Source organism: Neofelis nebulosa, chromosome 17 (assembly GCF_028018385.1).
Source record: "Neofelis nebulosa isolate mNeoNeb1 chromosome 17, mNeoNeb1.pri, whole genome shotgun sequence".
Classification (NCBI taxonomy): Eukaryota; Metazoa; Chordata; class Mammalia; order Carnivora; family Felidae; genus Neofelis; species Neofelis nebulosa.
Window position 1 is genome coordinate 33,858,582 of NC_080798.1, and position 12,218 is coordinate 33,870,799.

At 60.8% G+C, this 12,218-nt stretch overlaps 1 protein-coding gene across 3 annotated transcripts in view; it reads left to right on the forward strand.

Moving 5' to 3' along the window:
- GNAO1 (G protein subunit alpha o1) overlaps positions 1–12,218 on the forward strand; it is a 170,271-nt gene that overhangs the window by 143,766 nt on the left and 14,287 nt on the right. For 2 of the 3 annotated variants that reach the window (XM_058706792.1, XM_058706794.1), the window contains exons 4-6: positions 631–791; positions 6,101–6,229; positions 7,456–7,585. In XM_058706792.1, the coding sequence (XP_058562775.1) occupies positions 631–791; positions 6,101–6,229; positions 7,456–7,585 (420 nt within the window). Of the gene's footprint in view, positions 1–630; positions 792–6,100; positions 6,230–7,455; positions 7,586–11,566; positions 11,721–12,218 lie in introns of all 3 variants that reach the window. The other variant, XM_058706791.1, reaches the window with a different exon arrangement.

The window sequence follows — 12,218 nt, forward strand, 5'->3', positions numbered from 1 at the left end:
GCAATTCTTTCCCTTCATGAGGCAGGGCTTCCGCTGGGGATCAGAGACCCCAGAGCGGCTCAGCTGTGCTCCGCGCGTCCCTGATCCTCTTCCTGGAGTGACCAGGAGAGCCTGGGCGGAGGCCCAGTGGGACAGGTGGGACCACGCAAGGCCTCTGAAGGGCTGGACCCTGTCCCACAGCCACTCACAGTCAGGCACAGAGGAAATCCACTCTACCTCCAGGGGGCAGGGACCGCAGAGACACAGGCAAAGGGCATGCACATGGGCAGGGGTGAAGACCCAGGCCCTTTAACGCGGTCTCCCGCCGCTCCTTCATGAGGTGCTTGTGAAATTCTGAGCAGAGAGGGAGTGTGCCCTGTAGCGTCCTTTGTAAACTGTTAAGTGCTACATGTGTGCACGAGGTACTGGGGATGGTGAGGTGCTGGGACTTCTCCAACAGCCTCCGACTCTCTGGAGAGTCCACTCCCCCCCCCGGGGCCTCGGACACAGGACTGTGTCCAGATTGTGTCTGGTGGCTCACGTCTCCTGAGCGGGCTGAGGGCTGAGCCGCTGTCCCGGGGCCCCGGCAGGTGCCCGGCCGGGGCTCTGGCCCCACCGAAGCCTCAGAGCCACCATCATCTCCCCTCACAGGCCGACGCCAAGATGGTGTGTGATGTGGTGAGTCGGATGGAAGACACCGAGCCCTTCTCCGCAGAACTGCTCTCGGCCATGATGCGGCTCTGGGGTGACTCAGGAATCCAGGAATGCTTCAACAGGTCTCGGGAGTATCAGCTCAACGATTCCGCCAAATAGTGAGTGTCTCGGGCCTGGGGAGGCCGCCAGCGGGGCGCCGATGTGAGCGTGGAAGGGGATGGGGACGGCGGCCAGGGGGGGTCCGTGGCTGAGGTCAGAAGTGCCGTGAGATGTTCTGTCTCGGGTGTCAGGAGAGGCGTCAGGAAGGAGTGGGAAAGGGCTTCTCCCACCCCCTGGATGAGGACGAGGCCAGGGAGGTGGAGGACACAAGAGACCGCTAACCGCGGGGGCTCCCAGAGGGCAGAGCTTGGCACTCCAGAAGGAAGGTCTTTAGGAGAACGACCATTTTTCCCCCCCTGGAGAAGCCCGGACCCCATAAGTACAAATCGAGAGCCATGGAGGCAGAAAATAATTTACATGATGGCATTTTGTTTCATTTGAGGCAAACTTTCCATTCCTCTATCTTTAAAATTAAAAATAAGGAAATAATGGAAGACATCCTTTGATAGTGTGTTAGAGAAGAGAAGAGAGAAGGAAAGGGAAGGAGAGGGAGGAGGCTCAGTGACAGCCAGAGAGCGCTGGAAGGGGAAGACAGGAGAGGCCGAGAAAGTGGCCTGCAGGGTTGGTGGGGTGGGGATGGGAGGTCTCTTCCTGTGAGAGCAGCTTTGTCACTTCAGGCTTCCCTGGGGTTACATGCCCTTGGTCCCTAGATTGGAGGCTCCACACCCCTGGGAATGGTCCACACCGGTTGGGAACATGTCTTCTGTCCTGGAGATGTTGGGACGACACCCCACTTTTGCAGCCTTGTGCCCAGGTTGTCAGTGGGAGCCCCTGGGCTTAAACCCACGATCTTAGGCCGTGTGCGCTCCGACACTGAACTGATCCAGCCATCCTCACCCCTGCTGCTCTTCCAGGACCACTCTGCCCCCAGGAGACCTTTGGCAATGTCTGGGGACAGTCTTGATTGTTCTGACTAGGGTGGTGTTCCTGGCATCTAGTGGGCAGAGGCCAGGGATGCCGCTGAACATCCTATGGTGCACAAGACAGACCTCCATAGCAAGGAATTATCTGGCCCCAAATGTCAACAGTGCTGAGACTGAGAAACCCTGCTACATAGCAGAAGCTGGGGCCCAGAAAATGGCAGCTGCTGATGGACATTGGGCCGTATCTGTTGGCCCAACTAGGGACTTGAGTAAGGCCAAAGCATCTCCCATTTCTGCACACTTAGACTGTCTACTGGGTAAGTGCTAGGCCCCGTGAGCCCCAGGTGGTAGGGACCCAGGCCCCAGGCCCGGATGAACCCCCAGGGACACATTGGTGGGCCAGGGTGCGAGCCCAGGGGTTTGTGTCCACACTCAGGTCACTCCTCCAATAGATCTGGGTCTTCCTCCTAAGACGTTCCAGTGGGGAGAGAGTCCTGCTTCCTTCTCCCCTTCCCTGCCCCTGCTGGGCCCAAGTCCAGGGACTTCCCATCCCCCACTCCCCTTGATGCCCTCAATTGTGCTCTCCACTTAAGTTGTTGTCCATTGAATTGTAACATGAATTCATTGCAAAAAAAAAAAAAAAGTTTAACAGTATAGAGAGGTATAAAAGTAATAGTAAATTCTCCCAAGCCTGTCCCCCTCCAACTTTTAAGTATTTCCATTTCTTTGTCCCAGTGTTGTCCAGGAAAACCTGACCCTCCAACCTGCCTGTCTTCCATGTCTCTTCCCTGCTTCCAGTGTTTTGCTAGTTAGGGCATTATTTGTGGATCTTCTGGTGGTTACTTTCATTACTTTAAATAAGAAACTTGAGTCAGTATTTGTCAACTCCCCAAGTCAGCTGAGGAAATCAGCCTTCTCTCTGCGTGTTTGTCTCTGGAACAGGGTCCCAGGGCAGGCAAGGGCAGGGACCCACAGCAGTCAGGTTCAGAAGGGCTTAAACACTTCCTGGTCCAGGGTGTGGCTTTGCTGTTGTGGTTTTAGCAGCCAGATCTCCTCTTCTGACTGAATCCTGGGTGCGACATATGAAAACAGTTAACAGTGGGTTTGTTGTGACAGAGGGAGAGGGAGCCCCACTGGGCCACCTCAGGGCACAATTCCAGGGGGATGGTGTGAGTGGCTCCCCAAGGCCCAGAGCCTGTCACTAGGTCCCCAGCCCGGTCACCTCACTTGCAGGTGAGGATACCAGGGCTGGTGTGGCCAGGCTCCTGTGCAGGCTCTCACTGTCTCCCTGCACCCAGGCCTCTGTGAACAGAGCAGACTCTCCCTTTGCGCCTCTGACCGATCCTGAGACAGGCCCCAGAAGCCCAGAAATCTGAGCACCCGTCCAAGCAGGGGCTGTACAAGCCAGTTCCATGGTTTGGTTAGGACTGTTTTTTCTCCTGCCTCTCTCGGGAGCCCACCCCTCAGGCTGTGCTCCCACACCCCTGCTAAGACTGCTCGGGCTCTTGACTGCCTCCTGGAGCCCACTCCTCACAGTGCCCCCAGGGAGGGGGTGGTGCCTCAGGCTTCCTTGCCTGCCACCCTTTCTCTGTCACCTCCCCGCCCTCCGCCTGTGCCCTCACTGGAGTCCTTGAACCTCTTCCAGTCTATGCAGAGTGCCTGGGTGATCTCCAGCCTCGTCGCCCTGAATTCCTCACACACCCGGACAGATCTCATTTATGTCACCAGCCCAGCCCTCCCTCCCGAGTTCAGCCTACTCGGTGTCCATTTGGACACCTCAGCACATCTCAAATTCATACGTGCCCACTGACTCCTGGCTCCCAACCACCCCAGACCTGCTCTGCCTCTGTTCTTCCTCCCACCGAGTGCAGCTTTGTCACACCGTGAGGAGGCGGCTTTTATGGGCTCTGCGTCCCACACCCCACCCTCCCCCAGGCCCCTGCATAGCTGCCACTGTGGTGTGACCTGCCACAGCCTCTCTCCCCTGCACGGCTTCAACAACCTCCCGACAGGTGTCCCTACTCCTCCCTCCCGATCTGCTCTCCTTACGGCACCAGAGCCATTATTCCAACACTCTGCATCAGAACCTTCCAGAGGCTTCCTGTCCTACTCAGAGTGAAAGCCGAGGTGCCTAGAGTCACTTCACGGGCCTACCAGCCGTGCCCCGCCCTTGCCTCCGTCACCCCACTCCAGTCCCACAGCCCTTCTCCTGCCACACGTGCCTCCGACCTCCCCACCCCTGTCCCGTGTCTGTGTCCCAGGCTCCTCCTCCACCGCAGGACGGCCTCTGCACGAGCCGGCTCCCTCAGTCTCCACTCCAGTGTCATCCTGCCTTCCCCAGCCACCCTCTGTCCGATAGCAGCCCTCCACAGACCTCCTCCTTACCAGCCGTCTGAGTCTTTCCTCCTGATATGCTCTGTACCTTACTTAGCTGTTAATTATCTCACATGCGCACGCACACACACGTAGGCTCCAGGAAGGCAGGACTGTGTTGGTCTTGCTTGTGGTCTCCTCCCAGCACCCGGGACAATGGGTAGGTGGAGTATACAGCAGGCCTCTCCCTTGGCCACCTCCCTGGGCGAGGCTCGGCCAGCACAGAGACGGAGGGCCAGATTTTCTGTCTAAAGGAGGTTTCCCGGCTGGGGCGGGGGGGCCAAGACTAGAGGCTCGCAGCCCTGGTGTCCAGCTGGAGACAACAGAACGAGGGTCATTTCAAAACCAGCGTGGCTCCTGAGCAGAGGCCAGGGGAGTGGGGGGAGGGCCATGCCCAGAGGATTGGGAAGGGCTGGGACGAGCTCCTCCAGGCTGAGCCCAGAGCCCAGACGCCCCCATGGGCCCGGCGAGGATACAGTGAGGCAGCCAGAGCCTCCAGGTCTGCTCTGCGGCCGCTGCTCCCCTCCGTCCACAGAGGAGAGGAGGCCTGGAGGCCTGTTTAAAAGCACAGTATCTGGGGTCAGGCACACCCGGGCTCAAAGCCTAGCAGTGTCTCCTTTTTGCAGCGTGACTTCAAGCTTATGCCTCCTCTGCCTAGGAACCCAGCATTCGGTTTTATTTCCTTAGGGAAAATCCTCACAAGGATTTGAGGCAGGCCTGGATTATTGGTTTACCAGTAGAAACCCTCATTGGTGAAGCCGCCCCACCCTGCAACCCCATGAACGTCCTCAAGCCAAGGAGCTGGTCCCCACGTGTCCCAGGGCTGGTGCTAATGAAGCACAGCCCCTTCCACTGGCAACCCAGGACCCCACGTCGTCCTGTGGCTTGGACCCTCGGGGCTCCTCCCCTGTGGGCTGTGTGTGCTTCTCCCCCAGCACAAGGGGTGGATGGCCCAGCCAGCCTTGTGGGTCACTGAATGGCCTTCAGGCCTGGCTCACCTCCCTCATTCCTGGTTTTCCAGCTCCCACCCCAACTTTGGGTTCAGGCCTGACCCATACAGACCCCCAAAGCCCTTCTGGGTGCTCGGCCTGGGCGGGTAAAATGCAAAGGCCTGGTCTGTCTCCAGAGCGAGTGGTGATAGAAAAGAGAGCCCCGATGCCAAAGACGCGGCCCGCAAGGCCCAGCACCCTGCCCAGCTGTGTGACCTCTGAGCCTCCCTTCCAAGGGCACCAATGGGAAGGTGCGGCAGATGCCCCGGTAGACTCTGAGCAAGGCTGGAAAGGTGGGCGGATGCCCAGAGGGCCTTCCGGAAGCACTCTAGAGTACTGTTAAGAGGTGGACCTGGCGCTAGATGTCTGCCTTCGAGCCCGGGCGCACGGCTGGGCAAGGTACTTGGCTTTGTTGACCGTTGGTTTTCTAATCGATAAAGTGGTACATTGAACTCAGGAAAACTAAGGATGAAACCCGATCACAATGTAAAGAGTCAAACGTAACTATTGGCCACTATTATTTTAAGAGGAAGACATGACAAAACAGCACTACAAACGGTCTCATGTAAGAGTTTGAGCTTCTCTAGGGGCGCCTGGGTGGCTCGGTCGTTTAAGCGTCCGACTTCGGCTCAGGTCATGATCTCACGGTCCGTGAGTTCGAGCCCCGCGTCGGGCTCTGGGCTGACAGCTCAGAGCCTGGGGCCTGTTTCAGATTCTGTGTCTCGTTCTCTCTCTGCCCCTCCTCTGTTCATGCTCTGTCTCTCTCTGTCTCAAAAATAAATAAACGTTAAAAAAATTTTTTTTTTTTTTAAAAAAAGAAAAAGAGTTTGAGCTTCTCTAAATGCATCTGGAACTACACACACAGCCCTTGACTCAGTGAGAGGCTCTTTGAGAATGTGAGGCCAGGACTTAAGTAAGCTTCCCCTCCTCCGTGGGCACCTCCCACTCTCTGCCCCCAACACCGGCCCCTGGATGGGGGGTGAGGGGTGGGGGGGCGCCATCGCTTCCATGGTTGGCCCCCAGGGGGCGCTGGCCAGGGCCGGGCTGGCTTGTTCCAGGGCCCCTGTGTGTTGCCATCCCCAGCTACCTGGACAGCCTGGATCGGATCGGGGCCGCCGACTACCAGCCCACCGAGCAGGATATCCTCCGAACCAGGGTCAAAACCACTGGCATCGTGGAAACCCACTTCACATTCAAGAACCTCCACTTCAGGTGAGGCCCAGGGAGCCTCCCGAACCCTGGCGAGGACACCGGGACAGATGGGAGCCACCAGCCTCTCCGCCTTGTCTTGTCTGGAACACCCAGTTATCGCCCCGCCTTGGGGGGCTTTGCAGTTGGGACAGACAGTAGATATGAGAAGGGACCTGTCTGTGTGTCTGTTTTCTACCAAGTTCGGGGCCTAGGATGAACAGGGAGGCTTCCTGGAAGAGGCAGCGTTCTAGAGTGAGTCTCCAAGGAACAGAGGATTTGAGTAGACAAAGGGCGGTAGTCTTGTGCCTGGGTGACTTCTGAGGAGGGGGTAGCCCCTCAAAGGCCTCCCTGTGAGGAGTGGGAGGGAATGACGGGTAAGTGTAAGAAAATCTATGAGACCCGATGACCCAGATTACCTCAGAGCTAGAAGGCGCTCATAGATCAGCTGACCCACTGTCTCCGAGTACATGTGGGGGACACCGAGGCCTGAGAGCAAGGCTGTCCCCAAGCACAAAACACAACTCAAGTCCAGGAGCCCAGAGCACCTCAGAACAGAGGCCTGAGGCATGAGGCTGGACTTCTTGGGCCCTCCCAGAGAGTCGTGTCCCCACCTGGGGTCACCTCCATGCACTGAGGCCTGGAAGTCCCTGTCTTGCCCCCACCTACCTTCCAGATGTGGTTTCTGGGTGTCGGTGGAGCAGAGGGAGAAGTCAGGAGGGGGGAGCGGCAGGCAGCCATCTGCCAGGGAGGGGTGGCACAGAGCAGAGATGAGGCCGTGTCCGTGGACACATCCGGGTCAGACCCCGGCCCTACCGTGCCAGCTCTCGCCGGCGCCGCGGGCACTTAACCCCTTGTGGCCTGCCTTTCCCTCCACGAAACAGGTGACAGTCCCCCCCTGCCCAACTCCCCCCAGGCTGGTTTGGAGTGTGCCCAGACCACAGATGTGAGCAGACACACTCGGAAGGCCAGGAACAGGATGTGCACGTTGCCCTGAGAGGAGGGCCCCGCAGAGACCTTTACTGGGGGCGGCTGAGGCGTAGCCCTCAGTACGGTTCTCGAGGTGCGAGGGCAGGCGCTTGAGTCCCAGCATGTGAGCACAGCCCAGGCACGGGACCGACGGCCACGGTCTGCCCGTCAGCACCTGAAGCGGGGTTTCTCGGCAGGCTCGGGGCTTGACCAGGCCTCCGCACACCTGCCTGGGCCCCACCGCCCACCACTCCCAGACAGCTTCCCTGTCTCCCCACCAGGCTGTTCGACGTCGGGGGCCAGCGATCTGAACGCAAGAAGTGGATCCACTGCTTCGAGGACGTCACAGCCATTATCTTCTGTGTCGCGCTCAGCGGCTATGACCAGGTGCTCCATGAAGACGAGACCACGGTGAGTGGCCCCGGGCCCGCCCGGCCTGTGGAGGCACCGAGGGGCCCAGTCGCACTCTGCCGCGGGGTGAGCCCCAGGGGCACTGGGGCAGGGCCCGCCGCTCCCTCTCCCGACTGTGCGGCCGGGCAGACGCCCCGTGACGCCAGCGCAGGAGGGGCGGCCGCAGCCCGCCCCAGCTCAGGGGCCGCGTGCAGATTGATGACCAACATCTCTGCAGCCTCTGGGACTCAGGCACTTAGTGCCTCTTCAGTGAACACGGCAGAGTCACAGAGGCTGTCGGGTCAGAACAAAATTAAGCAAATCCTAAAAGAAATCAAGGTTGCAGTCGAGCAAGAGCGTAGGTACGACAGAAATAGCTGCTCTTTGCCCCGACAGCCTGCCCCACGCGCTGGCCGGGCCGCTGCCAAGAGAGGTGCGGGGCTGGCAGGGGGAGGGCAGGGCATGCGGCACGGTGGTCAGCCCCCCTCCGCTGGAGGACGCCAGCCCCGGTCCCCGCCTGTGTCACCCGTGCGTCACCCTCAGTCTGGGGCCTCGGAGGACACCAGGCTGGCTTCAAAAGGAGGCCCTCACCTGGAGACGGAGACGGGTGCTGCCTGATCTGGGCCTGCTCCTGGTTCGCTGCCCAATTCAGGCTGCACCCCCGCCCCCCGCCCCATCTCGGTTACTATTATCTGTCAAAGTGGGTTAACGACAGTACCTACGTTGGGGGCCGTTGGCGAGAGAATGAGAGCGCGCGTGAAATACTTGGAACCGTTTCTGGCAGAGCAGCATTGAGCTTGGTGGTTGTATTGTCCCTGGGACTGTCCACCAAGCAGCGGGCCCGTCTGCAGAGCCCGCAAGGGAAGCCGGGTGTTGTCGTGATGCACCCGCAGGGCCCCCGGACACCAGCCCGCAGCACCTCGCGGGGGTCACGGGGTCCTGGCTGTGGGGTCGCTCCCTCGGCATGAGCCAGCTCCTGCTGCGGGCGGCGCGCACAGACCCGGAGCCCCGAGCCTCTCAAAGTCGGCGCTGAGAGTTTGAGGCCGTTTGTCATTATGGTAGGGCCTTGAGCGAGTTTGTCTCCTCTCTGGGTCTGTTTCCTCCTCAGTCCTGGCCTGCTGGCCCCACACAGCGTGGCGACGCAGATCCGGTGGGCTGTGGGCGGTGGGGAGGGACGGGCACAGCAGTGAGGCTTTCGGCAGACTGGGGCTGGAGCCGTCGGCGGGGTGGGTGGGTGATCCGCGTGCCGGTGTGTCCACCTCGTCCTTCCTTGCTCAGGGCCAGCTGCGCCCCTGAGTTGGGTTTTGGCCAAGCCCCCGAAGCCCTGGCTCGTCCAGGGGCAAGGCTCCTGGGGCCTCCGCTCTGAGCTTTTTCTGGTAACGCTGTTGTTCTCAGGGGCTTCGGCGGGCTGTGGCCCCTCAGATCACTGGAGCTGGGGGTGGGGTGGACGCACACCCTGGGCTTTGCTTGGACCCGGACTCGCTGGCCACCCCACAGCCTGGGGTCGGTTCGTGGCCGGCCCCGCAGTGAGTCCCTGCGCAGGGGACGGTCCCTGCACATCTCTTGCTGTTCCGCCGGCCAACTCTGTGCTTTTGGAGCTGCCAGGCCACCCACGTGGTCGGGGCTCCACTCGCCTTGTGCTTCCTCCCTCCAATACCCGGGAGTAAGAAGCAGGGCTGCACAGTGAACCTGATGCTAACCCAGCCACGGGTTTCAAAGAAAGCAGAGAGCTGGGGGCGGGGGGCGGGGGGGGGGGGCAGAGGGGCCCCTCTCTCCTGCGGCCTGCCCTCTCAGGGCTGCCCGCAGCTTAAACCCGAGTCCCGGGCTCGACAGCCACAGGGCCGGACTCTCATTCGCCTCTGGAGCGTCAGGCAGAAGCAAAGGGTCCGACAGCTACAGGGCCCCAAGCTCCTTGGCCCCTGGGCTGCCAGTGAACGAGGGGCCGGGCAGCCGTGGGCACTGTGCTCGGTACCCTCCCCGTCTGCCCACCTGGTCCGGCCCTGCTACCGAGTGGAGCGCACCCCCTGGGGAGCTCTCCCCATAGGCACCTGCGCCTTCCTTCCCTTCTTGCCTTTACTGTCCCTCTCCCACCCTCCCTCCTCTCTCCTCCTGCCCCATTTCCCCTGCCCTTCTTCATAAGCGCCGAGGCCCAGGACCGTGGGGAAACCAAGGCCAGGAACGGGCCTTCGCTGGGGCCCTTTCCTCCCCAAAGCAGGCTGCCCCTACCTCCTGGGCAGAGCAGCAGCCCTGCAGGAACGGGCTTCTCAACATGACAACAGCTCACCAGGCGGCTCGTTGCCGTAGGGGCAGCAAGAACGATACCTACCTACCGTTGCTCTAGAGCTAAGCAAAAGTCTGTGCGTCTGGGACTCGGGACTCGGCAGCATCGGGCAGCAGAGGAGCCAGACGGGCGTGGCCCGGGGCCTGGCCCCGCCTCTGCCACTGGGCGAGTGCGAGCCGCCTCTCCACTTCCTCCTTCGTAAAGTGGCCGTGGTGGCAGAGCGGCCTGGCGGGCAGCCATGACACCCGCCGCACACGGAGCCAGAACGACACCCGCACTCAGGACTCTGCGCGCAGTGGATGACCGTTGTCGGGACTCTGGCCAAGCGTGTGGCCGAAGGACAAGCTGGAGGACACGGACGCTCGGCCCCCGGGAGGCAAAAGCTAGGCCCTGCTGGCCAGTCCTTGGTCCTCAGACTTCCTCTGGGGTCAGCCTGAGCGTCCCCGCCCCCCCCACCCCCCGGCCTGGGGCAGAAGTTGGGACTGTCAGGACAGGTGTCTGGAGGTGGCTCCTAGAGGCTGGCCAGGAGCCGGGGGGCTGGAGGCTGCCCACCTGCCAGCGGGCCTCCCTGTCCACTACACCCCAGCACCCCGAGGGTTACATCCTGGCCTCCTACCTCAGGCCTGTGGCTCCAGCGGCCTTGGGCCTCAGCCTGCCGCCATTTCTTCACTGTCACCACCGTCACCACTGCCTGCAGGGCCTTAACTTGCCAAACCAAGGCCAAAACCATGAGCAGATTCTGAGAGACCCTCCAAGTTGGGCAGGTATGAAGCGCCTCCCTCCAAGCAAAATCATCAGCTAAGAGTTGAAAGCACCAGGTTGTCAGGGCGCCGCTGGGTGACTTTGCTGTGAATGCCCTCCCTGCCCACCCTCGCCTTCCATCTCCAGTCCTCGGGCACTGTGGCGGGCACCGTGGCCTAGGCCAGCCTGCGTAGGGGCCTCTGGATGGGCTGGCCTTGACCTCCTGGCCCCGGGACTGGTTGAACCAATATTTCCATTTTTCTCTCTTTCTCTCTTGTGTTCCGCTGGGTTTTTATCTTCCTTTCTGTTTTAATCTGTTTTGCTGGGTTTCTTCTTGGGGTTCTTCTGGCCGCTCTACTGAGAAACCAGCCCCAACAACGAGCTCCCCCAGAGCCGCCCCTGGCCCAGCCACGGCCCAGCCAACCAACCCGATCCCCCAACCGCACCAAGGCCACAGCAAGATCACCCCCTAGACGCTGTCCCCCTGGTGGCTGCTTCCAACTCTGGATTAATTCGAGGATCTCTCAGTCCTCGGTTAATGTTTCCCAACGGAATGCGTGCACCCTCCCACCCCCGCGGGTGAAACCGAATGGGATCCCAGTAGAGAAGTCTGCATGGCCCCTGGTTCCGTGTAGACGTGTTGGATGGCAGTGCTGTCCCTGCGTGCATGGTGCATGTCCTGTCCGCAAGCCGGAGACCCTGCGGGGCCTTCTCTGCCCCCTCCAGGGCAGACCTCCTCCGGGGGTGGGGGGGCAGCATTCTCCATCCTGCCCGCCCTGCTCTGCCCCAGCCTGTCTGCGTGTGGAATGAAGTAGGGACCGTGTCCCGTTTGTCCTGTGGGTCCCCCGTCTCTGTCCCTCGGTGGTACGTTCAGCCACGCTGGTGGGCCTTTCCTTTGCTTGTTCCGCTGTGTCGGTGGCCGCGGTGAGTCAGGGCCCCGGGCACCGCCAGCCCTCACTTGCCTCTCCGCTCTGTTGCAGAACCGCATGCACGAGTCCCTGAAGCTTTTCGACAGCATCTGTAACAACAAATGGTTCACAGACACGTCCATCATCTTGTTTCTTAACAAGAAGGACATATTTGAAGAGAAGATCAAGAAGTCCCCGCTAACCATCTGCTTCCCTGAATACACAGGTAGAGCCCCCCTGCCCTGCAGGGACAGCAGGGACACCACAGCGGGCTTCTAGCCACGCTAATGCCGGAGGGGGCGGCGCCTCCCGCCCCCGCCAAGTCCAGTCCACCTCTCCCGTGCTCTGAGGATGCCCCAGACCCTGGGAGGAAGAACCCAGCCCAAAACAGAAGACGGGCCTCCAGGCCCCCGGAATGTGCCGTAGTGAGGCGGGCCGGGCAGCCCGCCGGGGCCTCCTGGTCGGAGGAAGCAGGGCTACAGTCCTGGCTCTGCTGCCTCTTGGAACCGCAGCTTCGTCACCTGTAAACACAGGTTATCAGTGAGGCGACAACAGCAGGATGATGAGGGGGTTGAAAGCCGGGGCTTCCAGTCAGGCAGCCAGTGAGGCTCACACCGGGCTCCGCCACTCATAGCAGGTTAGGTAACTTCTGGGAGCTCGCACGTCTGTGAGACGGGGATAATCGCTGTGATTATGCAGCCCTCCCTCAGGACTTGCCGTGCGG